This window comes from Halichoerus grypus, chromosome 14, assembly GCF_964656455.1.
Source record: "Halichoerus grypus chromosome 14, mHalGry1.hap1.1, whole genome shotgun sequence".
Lineage (NCBI taxonomy): Eukaryota > Metazoa > Chordata > Mammalia > Carnivora > Phocidae > Halichoerus > Halichoerus grypus.
Genome location: NC_135725.1, coordinates 47,120,303 through 47,138,484, shown reverse-complemented (window position 1 = coordinate 47,138,484; position 18,182 = coordinate 47,120,303). Strand labels below are relative to the sequence as shown.

The 18,182-nt window shown below is 40.4% G+C and overlaps 1 protein-coding gene across 4 annotated transcripts in view; it reads left to right on the top strand.

The window, feature by feature from the left end:
- The first annotated feature begins 521 nt into the window (after positions 1-521).
- HACD4 (3-hydroxyacyl-CoA dehydratase 4) overlaps positions 522-18,182 on the top strand; it is a 37,434-nt gene continuing 19,773 nt past the window's right edge. For 2 of the 4 annotated variants that reach the window (XM_036082641.2, XM_036082637.2), the window contains exons 1-3: positions 522-666; positions 2,040-2,143; positions 4,822-4,949. In XM_036082641.2, coding sequence (XP_035938534.1) covers positions 638-666; positions 2,040-2,143; positions 4,822-4,949 — 261 coding nt within the window. In that variant the 5' untranslated portion in view covers positions 522-637. Of the gene's footprint in view, positions 667-2,039; positions 2,144-2,563; positions 2,588-3,013; positions 3,139-4,821; positions 4,950-18,182 lie in introns of those variants that run through there. The other 2 variants (XM_078061289.1, XM_036082639.2) reach the window with 2 other exon arrangements.

Genomic DNA, 18,182 nt, shown 5'->3' with positions numbered 1-18,182 from the left:
CATAGGTAGGCCTCAGTGATCAGGAGGTTTTCTGAGGGGGTGGGCATAGGATAGGAAGAAAAACACAACGTGAGTAAAAGGTTTTGGAAGCATGTGTGAAGACCCGGGGGAGGGTTAGAGGGCAAGGGTGCCTGATCCTGGAGGGATCAGGACCCATAGCTGAAAAGAAGGGTAAAGTTAGGGAAGGTGTGCCGACACGCTTCCTTGCTGACCGCCTCTCACAGGTGAGGGTGATAAGAGAGGCAGGCGCCCACCTGGAGCCCAAGCATCCTTAGGGAGGGCGGGACTGCAAGCCAGCTTTTGGAGGTTAAGGAGGAGGGTCCATTAATTTCCACGCGGCTGCAACGGAGTGTCAGTGCAAAGATGAGGAAGTCGTGGCAGGGGCTTCGTGAACTCGAGCACGTGCCCGGCCCGGCATTCGTGGTGCGGCGCGCTCTCGCCGCGGCCCGAGCTTCAGGAACTTGGCTTTCGTTTCCTTCCCAAAGCACCACCTTAGTTGTTTTTTGTAAATTGCTGAGTGGGCAGAGGCCCCGCCTTTCCGGGCCGGGGCTTGGCCGCGGGCCGTCCCTCCCGCGCTCCCGGGCGGGCGCTCCTTCCCTGACGGCGCTGGAGGGCCCGGCGGCGGCCCACGAACCCCATGGCGCTGCCCGCCTGGCTGCAGCCCAGGTAGGGCGCCCGACCCGTGGCGGGAGGCGAGGGGTGCGGGGGGTGGGGCGCCAGGGGCGGGGTTCCCCCCCTCACGCCCGCAGCCGGCTGGGCGGGCTGGGCTCCCGGCGGCGCGGCGCTGCGCAACCCTGAACCCCGCGCACCCTTGAACTCTCGACAGGCATTAGCTAGTTTTCAGTTCTCTCGCCAGTCCTAAGAGGAAGGCTCTGTTATTACCCCCATCTCCAGACGAGGAAATGGGAAGGACAGGCTACGCTGCCACCCCTTCGTTTTGTGCACCCTCTACGAGTCCTCCTTTCCTCCCCCCTCTGCCCGCCAGGAGTCCTTTCCTCCACTTTCTCGGACCCGGTGTCGCAGGGTGGGTTTTAGATCTACCAGCTGCAGAAACCCCTGTCGCATGTGTGGACCGCAGAGCCCAGTTCAGTGGACCTGGAGATGTGTATGTTTAACCAACACGCCACGTGATTCTGATGCAGGTTTAAGGAAGGCCTCCTTCCGCCCACTCCTCTTAGTAGTTTGCATCATGTGTAGGGTGCCTGTCATCAAGCTATACTGTATCTGCTTCCTGCTTATTTGCCTTATTTCTCAGAGGTTTCACAACTCCGACTAGGAGAAATCCTTGTCTGTACGGGCAGGGCCCCTCTCACCACCCTTCTGAACCCCCAGGGCACACTTCGAATAATGCTTTTCCCAACTACCTCAAACTGTGTATCTGTCAATCATCCCTTAGTCATCTCCCCAGCAACCCAGTTTTAAACCCAGCTTGACTTCCCTTTTCTGGCCTGAGCCACTAAACTGCTTTCTATGTGTGTCTGGTGAAGGAAACGGTCTGCCCTTTCAAATATAATAGGCAGTGGCGGGGTACTGACCCCCATCACAGAATGCATTCACAAGTCAGGAATGGCCAACTACTGAATCATCCACCATTGGGAAATACCACCACTACTCCCTTCTTGTAACTATAAACCAATGATCTCAGCGTTTGCACTTAGTAGGCTGAGTTGCAGGAACACATTGAGCATGTCAAGCCCTCACCATCTTTTTTTTTTTTTAATATTCAAAGCCATCTTTGCAATTCTTACTTTAGCCTTTCGTGAGAACAAGGTTAGAACTTCCTTAAAGCTGAAAGTGAATTTTAAAATCGAGCCATATTTGGTTTAAAGCAAACTCAGGATACTCCTTTTAGCAGATAATGTGTGCTATGGGTCCTTTCACAATCTGATATGCGTTACGGAGGTAACCAAATAGAAGACTCTGATGTGGAATGGTTTTCGCTTGCTCAGGTGGCCAATAGGTTAGTTAAAAAATTTGTGTGTAATGCCGAAAAGATTATTATGAAGGAAGTACTTCATGGTATTTTCCTGTATTTATAGGTACAGAAAGAACACCTATCTTTTCATCTACTACTTAATCCAGTTCTGTGGCCACTCGTGGATATTTACCAATATGACAGTGCGGTTCTTTTCATTTGGAGAAGGTAAAATTTCAAAAACCGTTTTGGATTTTTAACTTTCAATACTTGTTTTCACCTAGTCCTGCTTATGTTAGTTTTTCAACTTCTGTAAACATCACCTAGTATCCTTCACTGCTTTAAAATTTAGTAGCCATATTTTTCAGTAACCTTACTTTTTGCTCATTGCAAAAACCAAAACCTTTTTGGAAAAGGGGGCAGGTGAGGTGAGGGACAGGGACTTGGCTTCCCTCTGACTAGGCAGTTTGCCCTGAAAACACAGACAGACATTGGGGTGGTTCTGTCTGACTCTTCCTTTTTGGTTCTGCGGCAGACCTTCGCAGACTTGGTGGGTTTTGAGGAAATCTGTAAATTCCAGTATAACATTTTGTGCAGAGAACTCAGGAATTAACCAAATTCTTCCCTTGTTTTTTTTTTACTCCCCAGGCTTAAGATAACTGGAGACTACCAGTAAGTGAAAGACAAACTGTATAGACCTCAGGGTTCTATTTGGTCCCCTTAAGAAGTAATGTGTCCCTAAGTAAATGACAAACCTTAGAGATGACTCACCATCTATATGGGAGTTGGTATTAATGGTTAAAGTCATGTTTCCTCCAGTTTTCTAAAAAGTAAAGGTTTTAACTAGCATTTCAATTTTTAAGAAATGAATCACTAAGTGACTGTCAAAATAACATTCTTTTCATGTTCCATCCCCACATGGGTAAGTGTCATCACAGTTTACAACTGTTGGGTGACTTGACAGTTTGAGCAACTGCTAGTTTCAGCTAGAAACAAACACGTAGAATATACCCGGGAAAAGTCATGCTGTGCTCATCAACTCAGACTTCTATATCATAAGGAAATTAATCTAATTCCGAGGTACCATGACTATTTTAGGTTGCTTTTTCTTACTGCGAATCTGCAGTTAAATTCTTGCCCTCAGCAACCTCCAAAGATACAACCTAAGGCTTGAATTTCAACTATGAATGTTGGGAGTCTTCAAGCAGAGGAAAACGTGAGCGGTGAGAAAACGTCCCTGCATGTTTATAGGAAAAAAAACCAACACTTCTAGGCCTTGAAAGTTAGCTGAGGCTTTGTGGGCATATTACAAGTCATTCATGCCAAGAGTTACAAGCAATGAACTCTTTCTTATCCTGCCTGGCCTTTCCAGTGGGAAAAATTGCTTTAGTCAGCAGTGTGTTTCTTTCTTAATTATTATCTTACTGTTAAAATTGGAGAAGCCTCGGGCGCCTGGGTGGCTCAGTTGGTTGGGCGACTGCCTTCGGCTCAGGTCATGATCCTGGCGTCCCTGGATCGAGTCCCGCATCGGGCTGCCTGCTCGGCAGGGAGTCTGCTTCTCCCTCTGACCCTCCCCCCTCTCATGTGCTTGCTCTCTCACATTCTGTCTCTCTCAAATAAATAAATAAAAAATCTTTAAAAAAAAAAAAAATTGGAGAAGCCTCTTACTAAAGCAACACAACCATTCATATGGAAAGCAGACCAAAAACCACTAAGTGGGAGTTCAGTACAATTCCTGAGTCAATGTATAAATTAAGTAGCTTAGTAGCAATCTCATCACCTAAAGAGTAACACCTGCTACCTTCCCCGTCACAGAGCTGTGTAACTGATGATGCTCTGTTGTAGCAAGTGCAGGGCAGTGGATGAGAGCGCAGACTTCTGGGCCTCAGGAACCGTCTGTGAAATGGGGATGATGCTAATAGTACTCACCTGCTAGAGCTGTTGAGAAGAGAAACCCTTAGTGCTCCATAAATTATCATGTGAATGATCCCTGGGCAGGAAAGACAGCCAAGTCTTCCCTAGATGTTTCTTAACATGGTGGGATTTCATTTTAAAATTTAAACCAACAGATTTATCGTATTTAGAGAAATAGTTGTTTCTTTCCTATTTCCGTTCTTTCCATGCAGTGTGGGCTCTCTGCAGTGCAGTCTCCAAAAGTCCCCACCAAAGGCCCAGGTTCTAACCAAGGTCTAGAAGGCACTAACCAAGCGTGTATAGGACACTAATAAGATGTTATTAAACATGACATCATTATAATGTCCTTTCCATAAAGCTTCTCTAGAATCATAGTTTTCTCATCTTTGTCATTGTCTTGTCAAAAAGGTGTGAGCACACCAGCTTCTTTAATAAGCTTATCTCCAACCCGTTTACAGTTGATAGAGTCTAGATTCTACTGGGTTACTTTTATGCGGGAATTGCTTTATAACATATATGGGGAATTATATATGGAGAATAAATACTATAGCTTTGGCCATGGGCCTTCTTTTTCAAATTTTTACTTTTTTAGAAGAGGAGCAATTAAGATAGACTACAATATGAAGTGCTTTCTTTGGTTGCATAGTGTTCTTTTTTTTTTTTTTTAAAGATTTTATTTATTTGAGAGAGAGCATGAGAGGTGGGAGGGTCAGAGGGAGAAGCAGACTCCCCGCCGAGCAGGGAGCCCGATGTGGGACTCGATCCCGGGACTCCAGGATCATGACCTGAGCTGAAGGCAGTCACTCAACCAACTGAGCCACCCAGGCACCCGGTTGCATAGTATTCTTAATAATTTAGTAGCTGTTAGGAAATTTCTCACATGTACAATGAAAAAAGTAAATAATCACAATTTTTATTTCAAAATGCTGTATAGATTTGGGTTGTGACCTGATTTTTACTTACTGTATCTATTTTTAATTCCCTGGATGCAGATTCCATGGTTGACACTTTTTATGCTATTGGTCTTGTGATGCGCCTTTGCCAGTCCATTTCCCTCCTGGAGTTGCTGCACATCTGTGTTGGCATTGAACCAAACCATCTCTTTCCTAGGTTTCTGCAGGTAGGTTTTGTTTTGTTTTTAACAATATCACTGGGGTCGCCTGGGTGGTGCTGCCAGTTAAGCAGCCAACACCTGGTTGTGGCTCAGGTTGTGATCTCAGGGTCCTGGGATTGAGCCCCACATCGGGCTCCCTGCTCCTTGGGAGCCTCCTTCTCCCTCTGCCTCTCTCTCTCTCTCTCTGTCATGAATAAATAAATAAAATCTTTAAAAAAAACAAAACAAAAAAAAACACATGATATTATTGACTATATTCTCTATGCTGTACTTTTCATTCCTGTGACTTATTTTGTAACTGAACATTCGTACCACTTAATCTCCTTCATCTATTTCGCCCATTCCCCCAATCACCTCTCCTCTTGCAACCATCAGTTCCCTGTGTTAAGGAGTCTGGGGCCTTTATTATTATTATTATTTTTTTGGTTGGTTGGTTATTTTTTAGGTGCTACAAATAAGTCAAATTATGCGGTCTTTGTCTTTCTTATTTCACTTAGCACAATACCCTCTAGCTCCATCCATGTTCTTGTAAATGGCAAGATCTCATTCTTTTTCATGGCTGAGTATTACTTGTGTGTGTGTGTGTGTGTGTGTGTACACACCACATCTTCTTTATCCATTCATCTATGGATGGACACTTGGGGTGTTTCCATAACTTGGCTATTAGAAATAATGCGGCAATAAACATGGGTACATATGTTTTCAAATTAGTGTTTTTGTTTTCTATGGGTAAATACCCAGTAGTGGAGTTACTGGATTATATGGTATTTCTGTTTTTAATTTTTTAAGGAAACTGCATACTGTTTTCTCCAATGGCTGCATTAATTTACATCCCCACCAACAGTTGCCTTTTCTCTACATCCTTGCCAACACTTGTTGTTTCTTGTCTGATTCTAGACACTTCCAGGTATGAGGGGGTATCTCATTGTGGTTTTGATTTGCATTTCCCTGATGATGAGTGATGTTGAGCATCTTTTCATCTGCCTGTAGGCCATCTGTGTGTTTTCTTTGAAAAAAGGTCTATTCACTTCTGCCCATTTTTTAATTGGATTGTTTGTTTTTCTGGTGTTGTGTAAGTGTTTCATATATATTTGGGTATTAACCCCTTATCAGATATTTCTCATTCAAATATCTTCTCCCATTCGCTAGGTAGCCTTTTTGTTTTGTTGATGGTTTCATTTGCTGTGTGAAAGCTTTTTATTTTGGTGTCATCCCAATGGTTTAATTTTGCTTTTGTTTCTTTTGCCTGAGGAGACATAGGCATAAATATGTTGCTAAGGCTGATGTCCAAGAGATTACTGCCTGTGTTTTCTTTTAGGAGTTTAACGGTTTTAGGTCTCATATTTAGGTCTTTAATCCATTTTGAGTTTATTTTTGTGTATGGTGTAAGAAAGTGGTCCAGTTTTTTTCTTTGACATGTAGCTGTCCCATTTTCTCAACACCATTTGTTGAAGAGACTTTTTCCCCATTGGATATTATTACCTCCTTTGTTGAAGAGTAATTGACCATATAATCATGGGTTTATTTCTGGGCTCTCTATTCTGTTCCTTTGATCTATGTGTCTGTTTTTGTGCCAGTACCATACTGTTTTGATTACTTCAGCTTTGTTGTATATCTTGAAATCTGGGATTGTAATACCTCCACTGTGTGGCTCTCTCTCAAGACTACTTTGTCTATTCAAGGTCTTTTGTGGTTCCATACCAATTTTAAGATTATTTGTCCTATTTCTGTGAAAATGTGGTGTTTTTATAGGGTTTGCATTGAGTCTGTAGTCTGCTTTGGATAGTATGGACATTTTAATGATAATTCTTCCATGAGCATGGTTCTGCAGGTAGGTTTTAATCACATTATCAGTATTATAGTTAGCAGTTGAAAAGCAAAGCCCTGAAAACTTGCAACTCAAGTCACTAATAAGAATTCTATGAAAAAATGACCTCATTCCAAGACACTGCACAGTTAGACTAGCCAGTTGGAAACATTCAGGGCAATGATGCTGTTGCTGTGGGAAGCACTGAGGTGATCTTCTCTTAAGGGGCAGGTTGCACAGCCACTTCCCACTCTCACGGTGCCACTGCCCTGGGCAATGGAGGATGGAGGAGAGTCAGAGGGTGACAGTCATTCAGACTTGAGTTTGATATCTGGCTCCCCTAGCTGTCACTGTGGGATCATATCCACAGTCATAGAGCTGTTTTGGGGGAAAGACATCACACAGACTATCTGGCCAAGAGTAAACGGTCCAGGGGCACCTGGGTGGCTCAGTCGTTAAGCGTCTGCCTTCGGCTCAGGTCATGATCTCAGGGTCCTGGGATCGAGCCCCAGATTGGGCTCCCTGCTCTGTGGGAAGCCTGCTTCTCCCTCTGCCTCTGCTCCTCCCCACCCCCCCACCCCCGCCCCTGCTCTCTCTCTCTCAAATAAATAAAATCTTTAAAAAAAAAAAGAAAAAAGTTTCCTTCACCATATCCAAAGAACAGAATACTCAGCCATTTCTTGTTCTTCCTGCCACTTTTACTGATTACAAATGGAAACGAGAGATCATTCATGTTTATGTAATACAGCATCTAATCATAGACTTGGGAATCCTACAGACCTGGATTCAAATCCCAGTTCTAGCTCTTACTAGTTGTATGAATTTATTTTTTTTATTTCAAGTTCTTATTTAAATTCCAGTTAGGTAAAGGATAGTGTAATATTAATTTCAGGAGTAGAAACTAGTTGTATGAATTTAAACATAGAAATTGTTCTGAACCTCATTTTCTCATGTGATGTGAAAATAACATCTCATGGAGTAACTGAAAAAATGGGTGGGATAAGTTCCTAGTGCTTAGTTAGAATACAATATCTGGAAGCTATTGCTGTTATTTTAGCTATTATTTGTTTCCTGTACCAGGTCTTTAGCCCTAGATGACCATGTTCCTTTTTTTTTTTTTTTTTAAAGATTTTATTTATTTAAGAGAGAGGGCGAGAGCCCGCATGAATGTGGGGGTGGGGGCAGAGGGGCACAGAGAGAGGGAGAGGGAGAAGCAGACTCCCCAGTGAGCAGGAAGCCTGATGCAGGACTCGATCCCAGGACCCAGAAACCATGACCTGAGGCAAGGCAGACACTTAACTGACTGAGCCACCCAGGCGCCCCACCATATTTCTTTTTAAAGGCAGGTTGAAGGAGGATGAGAAATTCATGGGTGGAGATTCAATACAGGAAATCATTGCTGGTAAGGCAAGAGAAAAAAAGTGGTATTTTCCCTACAAAGAGAGAAAAGTTAGGTGACTATATGAACATGTGTTTAAAATCTACAGAAAAAGGGATTTCTGTGAGGATAACTTTATTTGCAAAATAAATCAGTAAAATGGAAATAACTAAATTTGACAAATATGCATTGTGAAAATCTGTCAGAATCTGATTGTATTGCTATCATCTAGCAAAGTAGGACATAAATGTACACCTTAAATTTTTGTTGACTAGAGTGACACTGATTCTTGTATTAAAATTTGTTTAAAATACCATGACAGTTTAAAGATGGAAATAGCAATATAATCCTAAGGAGCCTATTAAGAACTCAGCATTACAAGTTTATGGGAGATTTTATATTTTATTTATTAAATAAAAATAGAGAAATAGTATTCATTACGATGAAGACATTTTAAGTCTTGAAATATCAAATGTAAAGTAAAAATCAGGATAATATTTAGAGTCTGAACTAATAACAGACTAGCCAGCTAGCCAAGACCTAGATGGACTTCCCTTAAGTGTATTTCCTTTTCCTTTTTTTTTTTTTTTTAAAGATTTTATTTATTCGAGAGAGAGAGATCACAAGCAGGGGTTGGGCAGAGGGAGAGGGAGAAGCAGGCTCCCGGCCGAGCAGGGAGCCTGATGCAGGACTGGATCCCAGGACCCTGGGACCATGACCTGAGCTGCAGGCAGATACTTAACCGACTGAGCCACCCAGGATCACTATTAATGTAATGGTTTATAGAACTATGATCGCTATAATCAAACTATATCCTGGTTTGGTAATTTAAAATAATAATGGCAAATATACATTGAATCTTTTTATTCAAAGTGAGTTTATAGTGTCTACTGTTAATGGGGCTCAAGTTTTTAAGTCTTTTCTGTTGGCAGGGATAACAAGAAAGGGATTCACCACATCAGGGAAGATGGCTACCATTTTCAAACTGGGCTACTGTTAATTTCTGTTGTGATTGTTTGGCTTCCTTTTTTTTTTTTTTCCTCTTTGAAATTTTATCTGTTCTCTATTTGTGTTAACTCATTTACTATTTTTTCTATAGTTTTCTGAAAGGACCTGGTGTCGGAAAGAGCTTTGAAAACCTATATCATCATGTTCAAAGTTTCATTTTCTACCTCCTTCCTTTGAGTTCTGCCGACTTTTAGAAGAATTCCCTCATTATTAGATGACTCTGAGGCCTCTGTTTTAAAATAACCAAACAAAACTCTAAGGTTGTGTAACCATTCTTGGTTTTCCTGTTTCCCCATTTTTAAGTGAAGAAACCGTAGTTAAGAATGTGGCTGAGCTACTCAGCGGTCACAGCGGACTGTGCACAGTGTCCTGCGACAGGCACGATGCCTGCTGCTCTCAGTGGGCCAAGACACACGTCTGCGTAGTTGTGATGGTATTTTGCCATCACCTTTGTGAGTCTAAGGCACGACTGAATTCTCGTTTCGGAAACTGGTCTTCCAAAATATCAAGATAAGTAATTCCAGAAAGCAATAGGAAAATGTAGCTAATTGAGCCATGTTATCAAATGGTGGTGGTATGTATACAGGAGGTCTGTTTGTTTTCTCTGTTCTGTGCATTTTTAGATGTTTTATACACACATCTTTATTTTTTTTATTTTTTATTTTTTTAAGATTTTTATTTATTTATTTGACAGAGAGAGACATAGCGAGAGAGGGAACACAAGCAGGGGGAGTGGGAGAGGGAGAAGCAGGCTTCCCGTGGAGCAGGGAGCCCGATGTGGGGCTCGATTCCAGGACCCTGGGATCATGACCTGAGCCGAAGGCAGACGCTTAACGACTGAGCCACCCAGGCGCCCCTACACACATCTTTATTTTGACAGGGAAAAGCCATTACGAATTTCTGAAATTATACACAATTGACAGACTAAAATAATTTAACACAATAAAAAATTTTTATGTATTTTCAAAATATTACAATATACAATAAATTTTTGGGGTGCCTTGGTGGCTCAGTTGTTAAGCGTCTGCCTTCAGCTCAGGTCATGATCCCAGGGTCCTGGGATGGAGCCCCGCATCGGGCTCCCTGCTCCATGGGAAGTCTGCTTCTCCCTCTCCCACGCCCCCTGCTTGTGTTCCCTCTCTCACTGTGTCTCTCTCTGTGTCTCTCTCAAATAAATAAATAAATCTTTAAAAATAATAATAAATGTTATGTATTTTTTAAAAATATACTTTAGGGGAAAAAGGGAAAACTATAACAAATAGTTGCTTATAGACATCCATTTTTGGAAATAATTACATATCCATTAAAATCATATAAAGAAATATAGTAAATTTTCTGGTTTTTTTCAAGATTTTATTTATTTGTTTGACAGAGAGCGAGAGAGAACACAAGCAGGGTAAGCGGGAGAGGGAGAAGCAGGCTCCCCACCAAGCAGGGAACCCGACATGGGGCTCAATCCCAGGACCGGGATTATGACCTGAGCCGAAGGCAGATGCTTAATGACTGAGCCACCCAGGCGCCCCAATAAATTTTCTGTGTTTTAATTTATAAAATGGGAAAGTAATTTAGGTCACAAACAAACAGATAACTATTATAAGACATGATAATATAAGTGAAAACTAGGCATCTTTCCTCTCCAACCCCTTCCTCCCAAAAGAGCTCACATATTTAGCTTGGTAAAAAAAGAAAAAAAGTTGAATTGGGAAATTCATATATTTCAATAGATGTAATCAAAACAACTAGGTTTTTATTTTCTATTTTATTTATTTATTTTTAAACAACTTGGTTTTTATAGTGTGGAAACACTGCCAACACTGAAATACTGATTTTGAAGGACTTTGTTCTAACTTTGTGCAGAAGCCAAAGAGGTTTGTATTGACAAAAGCCTTAGGTTGTCTTAACTCCAGGAGATGGGAAAATAGCCACAAAACTAGCCTTTGGATCAGGACATTAGATCACTGTACATTTAGGAAACCCTCCGAGTAATCCCATTTCCACCTTCACCTTTTGAGAAATGCTTAAAATTCAAAGACTTCATATATAACTATTAAAGTGGCTTAATTCTGCATTCGTCCTTTGCATTGCAAGAAACACTGTCACACGTGTGTTAATTTTACAAAACTTGAAAAATCTATAAATCAAAACACTAGGAATTACTACCCCCAGATAACTGTGCCCACAAAAACTTTGATTTGTTCACCCAAATCGCAAAAACCATTTTTATATTTACGAATATCACCTATTTCTGCTAAGGGCAAGCAGGGGTCTGCTTGCCAAAAATAACTCCAAAGATTTTTCACAGTCCTAGATTCTGAGAACAAATATGAAGAAAATACCAAGGGTGTCTTAACATAAACCCTTTTAGGAAAACAGCCAAGTTTCACCCTGATTTCTTTTTAGCTGTAAAGCAGGTGCCTCTTTGCATTGCTAGATTAAATAATCGGGTTTTCCATACAGCCATATGGGTTTTCTCTCCAGTTTTGAGTCGAGAACAGCTTTGCATTGTTAGAGATAAAACTGTACTGGGGATTGTCAAGCCGACGTTCTCAGTGTTGAAGCCTCCTGGGAATGAATGACACAGTTCACTCTGTAGGTAAGATTTTAGAATTTTCCTGTTTTTTTTTTTTTTTTCATTTGTTTGTTTGTTTTTTGTATTTGATCCATGGAGTTCTTCAGTGTGATCATTATAAAACTATAGTATAATTTTAAAGATGCTGAGACTAACCTTTTTTATTCAGTGATAGTCTTAATGATCTATACAGAAAAATGTTTTCCTGTAAATATACTAATCACTACATTATGTTTATTTTATTAGTAATAACTTACATTTATTTAGGGCTTTTTATGTGCCAAATAGTTTTCTACGTTCTTCATGTGCATTAACTCACTTAACCTTCAAATCTTCAATCATAACCTTATCCTTTATAATTTACTATATAATGCTAATGCTAATTATTATCTGCAGTATAATTACTTAACCCAAAGGCTAAATAAATTACCCAAAGCCACATAAATTGTGAATGGTGGAGTGAAAGTTTGGATTTAGGCTATTTGTCTTGAACTCTCAACTATTCTAAATTTGCTTACTGTATATCTCACCAAGTAGGATGTAAATACCCCGAGGGCTGGAACTTGGTCTTGTTCAGAGCTACATCTCCCAGGACCCAGAACAGTGCACTCAAAAAATATCTACTGAATGATGAATAAACAAAAAATATGTAAATAGAAATATGTAAATGATTATGTCTTACAGAAGAAAATAATCGGTGGTTTTGCACATATTAAGGATATGTTTCTGAAGTTCTCAACAAAAGTTCATAGGATTTAAATAGTTTGGGTTATTTTAGTAAAATAAGTCTTTGAGGCTAAAACTAATTTTTATTTTTTTAATGAAGTATAATTAACGTAGTGTTATAGTTCAGGTGTACAATATGATTCAACAATTCTATACATTACTCAATGTTCATCACAATAAGTGTACTCTTAATCCCCTTTATTTCACCCATCGTCCCCACCCACATCCCCTTGTGCAACCATCAGTTCTCTGTATTTGAGTCTGTTTTTTTGTTTCTTTTTGTCTGTTCATTTGTTTCTTAAATTCCACGTATGCGTTAAATCATATAGTATTTGTCTTTCTCTTTGAGTTACTTCACTTAGCATTATACCCTCTAGGTCCATTGATGCTGTTGCAAATGGCAAGATCTTATTTTCTTATGGTTGAGTAATATTCCAGTCATATGTGGAATTTAAGAAACAAGATGAACATAGAAGGAAAGGAAAAATAAGATAAAAACAGAGAGGGAGTTGGGGCACCTGGGTGGCTCAGTGGGTTAAGCAGCTGACTTTGGCTCAGGTCATGATCTCGGAGTTCTGGGATTGAACCCTGCATTGGGCTCCCCACTCAGCAGGGAGTCAGCTTCTTCCTCTCCCTCTGCCCCTCCCCCCCCTTCTGCACTCTCTCTCTCTCAAGTAAATAAATAAAATATTTTTAAAAAATAAAAATAAATTTTAAAAAAGGGAGGCAAACCATAAGAGACTCTTAGCTGTAGGAAACAAACAACTTGGGTTGCTTCCTTATCTTGGCTATTGTAAATAATGCTGCAATAAACATAGGGGTGTGTATATCTTTTTAAATTAGTGTTTTTGTTTTCTTGGGGTAAATAGTAGTGGAATTACTGGCTCATATGGTAATTTGATTTTTAATTTTTAAGGAGCCTCCATACTGTCTTCCACAGTGACTTTCACCAACAGTGCACAAAGGTCCTCTTTCTCAATGTCCTCACTAATACTTGTTATTTCCTGTGTTGTTGATTGTAGCCATTCTGACTGATGTGAGGTGGTTTCTCATTGTGGTTTTGATTTGCATTTCCCTGATGCCGAGTGACGTTGAGCATCTTTTCATGTGTCTGTTGGCCATTTGTATGTCTTTGGAAAAATGTCTATTCAGGTCCCCTGCCTATTTTTAATCAGATTATTTGGTGTATTTGGTGTTGTAGAAGTTCTTTATATATTTTGGATATTAATACCTTATAGAATATATATCATTTGCCAATATCATCTCCCATTCAGTAGGTTGCCTTTTTGCTGATGGTTTCCTTCACTGCAAAAGTTTTTCATTTTGGTGTAGTCTCAATAGTTCAATTTCACTTTTATTTCTCTTGCCCGAGGAGTCCTATCTAGAAAAATGTTTCCATAGCTGATGTCAAAGAAATTACTGCCTACATTTTCTTCTAGGACTCTCATGGCTTCAGGTCTCATGTTTAGGTCTTTGACCCATTTTGAGTTTATTTTTGTATATGGTGTGAGGAAATGGTCCAGTTTCATTCTTTTAAATGTAGCTGTCCCATTTTCCCAGCACCGTTTGTTGAAGAGACTGTCTTTTCCCCATTGTGTGTTTTTGCCTTCTTTGTTGTAGATTAATTGACCATATGAGCATGGATTTATTTCTGGGCTCTCTATCCTGTTCCCTTTATTTACATATCTGTTTTTGTGCTAGTACCATACTGTTTTGATTAATACAGCTTTGTCATGTATCTTAAAATCTGGGATTGTAGTGACTCCAGCTTTGTTCTTTCTCAAGATTGCTTTGTCTATTTGAAGTCTTTTGTGGTTCCACACAAATTTTAGGATTATTTATTCTAGTTCTGTGAAAAATGTTGGCATTTGGATAGGGATTGCATTACATCTGTAGATTGCTATGGTGGTGTGGACATTTTAACAATATTGGTTCTTTTTTTTTTTTTTTTAAAGATTTTTATTTATTTATTTGACAGAGAGAGACACAGCAAGAGAGGGAACACAAGCAGGGGGAGAGGGAGAGGGAGAAGCAGGCTTCCCGCTGAGCAGGGAGCCCAATGCGGGGCTTGATCCCAGGACCCTGGGATCATGACCTGAGCCGAAGGCAAATGCTTAACGACTGAGCCACCCAGGCGCCCAACAATATTGGTTCTTCTAATCCATAAGCATGGAATATCTTTCCATTAATGTGGCATCTTCAATTTCCTTCATCAGAGTTTTATAGTTTTTGGAGTACAGGTCTTTCATCTCCTTGGTTAAATTTATTTCTGGGTATTTTGTTATTTTTGTGTGTGTGCAATTGTAAATGTCATTGTTCTCTTGATTTCTTCTTCTGCTACTTGATTCTAGAAATTCTCTCCATAGAGGGAATAGTTTGTAACTGCATTGTTGATAACCTGAGTGCCAGCTGCCATTTATTAAATAACAACGTAGTTTTAGTCACTGCTTAACTTGGAATGTAGGATTCCCAAATAGAACATAAAAATGCGAGGGGCACCTGGGTGGCTCAGTTGTTAGGCGTCTGCCTTCGGCTCAGGTCATGATCCCAGGGTCCTGGGATCAAGCCCCGTGTCAGGCTCCCTGCTCTGCGGGAAGCCTGCTTCTCCCTCTCCCACTCCCCCTGCTTGTGTTCCTGCTCTCACTGTGTCTGTCTCTGTCAGATAAATAAATAAAATCTTAAAAAAAAAAAAAAAAACTTAAAAAAAAAAAACACATAAAAATGCGAGGTATTTTTGTTTTATAGTTACCATACTTCTGAGTAGACCACATTAAGACAATGTTTAATTTGGCCTAAGTTACCGGGTTTTTTTAATTGTACTTTTATTCCTACCAAGTTTGAGCTACACTAAACACTAAAAAGCTATTAGTAATTAGTCATGTTCTCTTAGGATTTGCTTAAAATGACAAAGTGCTAAGTTCTCACAAGTGTAAAGCTCCAAGTAACTGGTCAAATTATTATACATAAAAAAGGAATAAATTTAAAAAGTCTATTCTTCAAAAGTGTTTTGGTGTTGATTTAGAATATGAAGGAGGTTCTTGTTTTAAGGTTTAACTTTTGAAGAGAGGCTTTTTGAAAGAATAGACTATAACCTGGGATATTAGGCATAAGGATAGCCCATAAAATAACAAAGGGGAAAATGTGTTAGTGTTTCAGAACAAGGGATTTAGAATCACATTGTCTAGATTTTTATTCCAGATCTGTAGCTAAGTCACTTTCACTTTGTTGTTGTTGTTTTAATATTTATTTATTTATTTGAGAGCACATGCTCGAGATGGGGGAGGGGGCAGAGGAAGATGCAGACTCCCTGCTGAGCAGGGAGCCTGATGAGGTACTCGATCCCAGGACCCTGGGATCATGAGCTGAGCCGAAGGCAGACGCTTAACTGACTGAGCCACCCAGGCGCCCTCAAGTGATGATTTTCTTTCTTTTTTTTTTTTTTTTAAGATTTTATTTATTTGAGATAGAGTGAGAGAGAGAGAGCACACGCAGGAGCAGGGGGAGTGGGAGAGGGAGAAGCAGACACCCCACTGAGCAGGGAGCCCGATGCGGAACTCGATCCCAGGACCCTAGGATCATGACCTGAGCCAAAGGCAGATGCTTAATGACTGAGCCAGCCAGGCGCCCCTCAAGTCTTGATTTTCAACAGGATGAATTTTTTTTTTTTTAATTTTTTATTTATTTGACAGAGACACAGTGAGAGAGGGAACACAAGCAAGGGGAGTGGGAGAGAGAGAAACAGGCTTCCCGCCGAGCAGGGAACTTGATGCGGGGGCTCAATCCCAGAATCCTGGGATCATGACCTGAGCCGAAGGCAGATGCCTAACGACTGAGCCACCCAGGCACCCCTCAACATGATGAATTCTATTGTTCAGCACCATTTCTGTTTTAGGAGATTTACTTCTCTACTCATCAGTTAAGGGGCAGTCTGACATCATGGATAGCTTATAACTCTAGAAACCACAAAACGTGGGATACATGCTTCCAGGTCTGCCACTAGGGCAAGTCACTTCTCTGGTTCCCCAATTTTTTATTTGTAAAAAGGTGGGATTGGGCTAGAGTGGACCCTAGAGATCCATTTTATCAAGAGTTATCTAGGTTTTTGTTTTCTGTAGTCAGCCATATAATTAGAAATATGTGTTGTGTGTATGTATTCATGTATATGTATCTTGAGAGTTTTATTTAAAAAAAAATAGATTTGATTTTGGGGCGTCTGAGCAGCTCAGTCGTTAAGCGTCTGCCTTCGGCTTATGTCATGATCCCAGGGTCCTGGGCTCGAGCCCTGCATCGGGCTCCCTGCTCTGCGGGGAGTCTGCTTCTCCCTCTCCCTCTGCTCGTGTTCTGTTTCACTCTCTCAAATAAATAAATAAAAAATCTTTAAAAACAAAAAACCCAGAAATTAGACGATTTTCCTAATTAGCAGGCACTGACCAAACATAAGATTCTTGTGTGCTGCTAAGATCTTTTATCTGAAGGCCGCCCGCTGTCACTGACACAAGCTTGGATCATTCGGTAATTTTAATTGCAGTTAAGTATACTTCATTATGTAAATATAATTAAATCAAGAAACTGGGGCATTTTAAAGAAAGACTGACAGAACCAGTACAGCTATGTAAATGGCTTCTATAGATTGACTAAGGTTTGAATCATATTTAATTCCCTTAGCCACGCAAAGACCCTCTTGACTCACTGCTGTGGCCATACATGCTGATAGAGCTCATGCACATGCATATCTGATCATGTGGCCCAGTGTTAGCAAATCTTGGATTTCTCTGCACTAAATGATTTTCCAGGATTAACAACCTATGATTCTAAGTCACAGATTGTTCCGTTTTTTCTCATTGATCTGCCTTAAAAATAAAGACAACTATTGAAAAATATAAAGCAATCCTCCCCTTTCCTTTATCACTAATATGCTCCCTCAATCTCAAGTACATTTTCCTTTGACCATTGAGAACAAAGTAGAATGTTTTGTTAAAAAAAAAAAGAAAAAAAAATGCAGACTGTACAGGGAAATTAATACAATATAAGAAGACACATTATATTTAGATTGGGAAAGAAAAACTTATTTTTTGAGGTCAGTAATTGGAGCTAAGCCATAAGTGTATGAATTCTCAATGATTTGCAAATGCTTACTGACTTGGAAAAAAATGTGTATGTTGAATTCTTTTCATTTTCCACTGGCTTATAAAGGTTAGGATTATATTACGTCTCTTCCCCCTCCATCCACCCTCTAAAAAAAAAAAAAAAGCTACAATAGCTTCCCTGTTAGATGAAATCGAAATTTCTTGGCCTATCATTCAAAACCCTTTATATCCCAGCCCCCACCACATTTTCAATTTTATCTCCTATTTATTCTCTTCTCTGTACCTTCCCCCAACTCTAGCCTCCAGGGGTTCTCCTTACTTCCTAATACGTATACCTACATTTTCACACCTCTGCCTGTTTGCTTTGCCTGCTCACCTGACCTAGGATGTCCTTTTTCCTATTCAGTCTACCTGACAAACACCTGCCCCTTCTCCCAAATCCAGCTGAGGTGTTGCCTGTCTTAATAAATCTCTCTGCACCCTTTCCCCAGGCAGGTATGTCCCTCACCTGTGCTCCCATTCAGAGCACTTCAAATGACAGCATTATTCACACTGTGTGGGAATTTTACCCCCACATTCTCCTACCACTGCTACTCTCTTTAGCAAGGACCACACTTTGACTATATATGTATAACCTTGGCATCTAATACATTGTGGACATTCA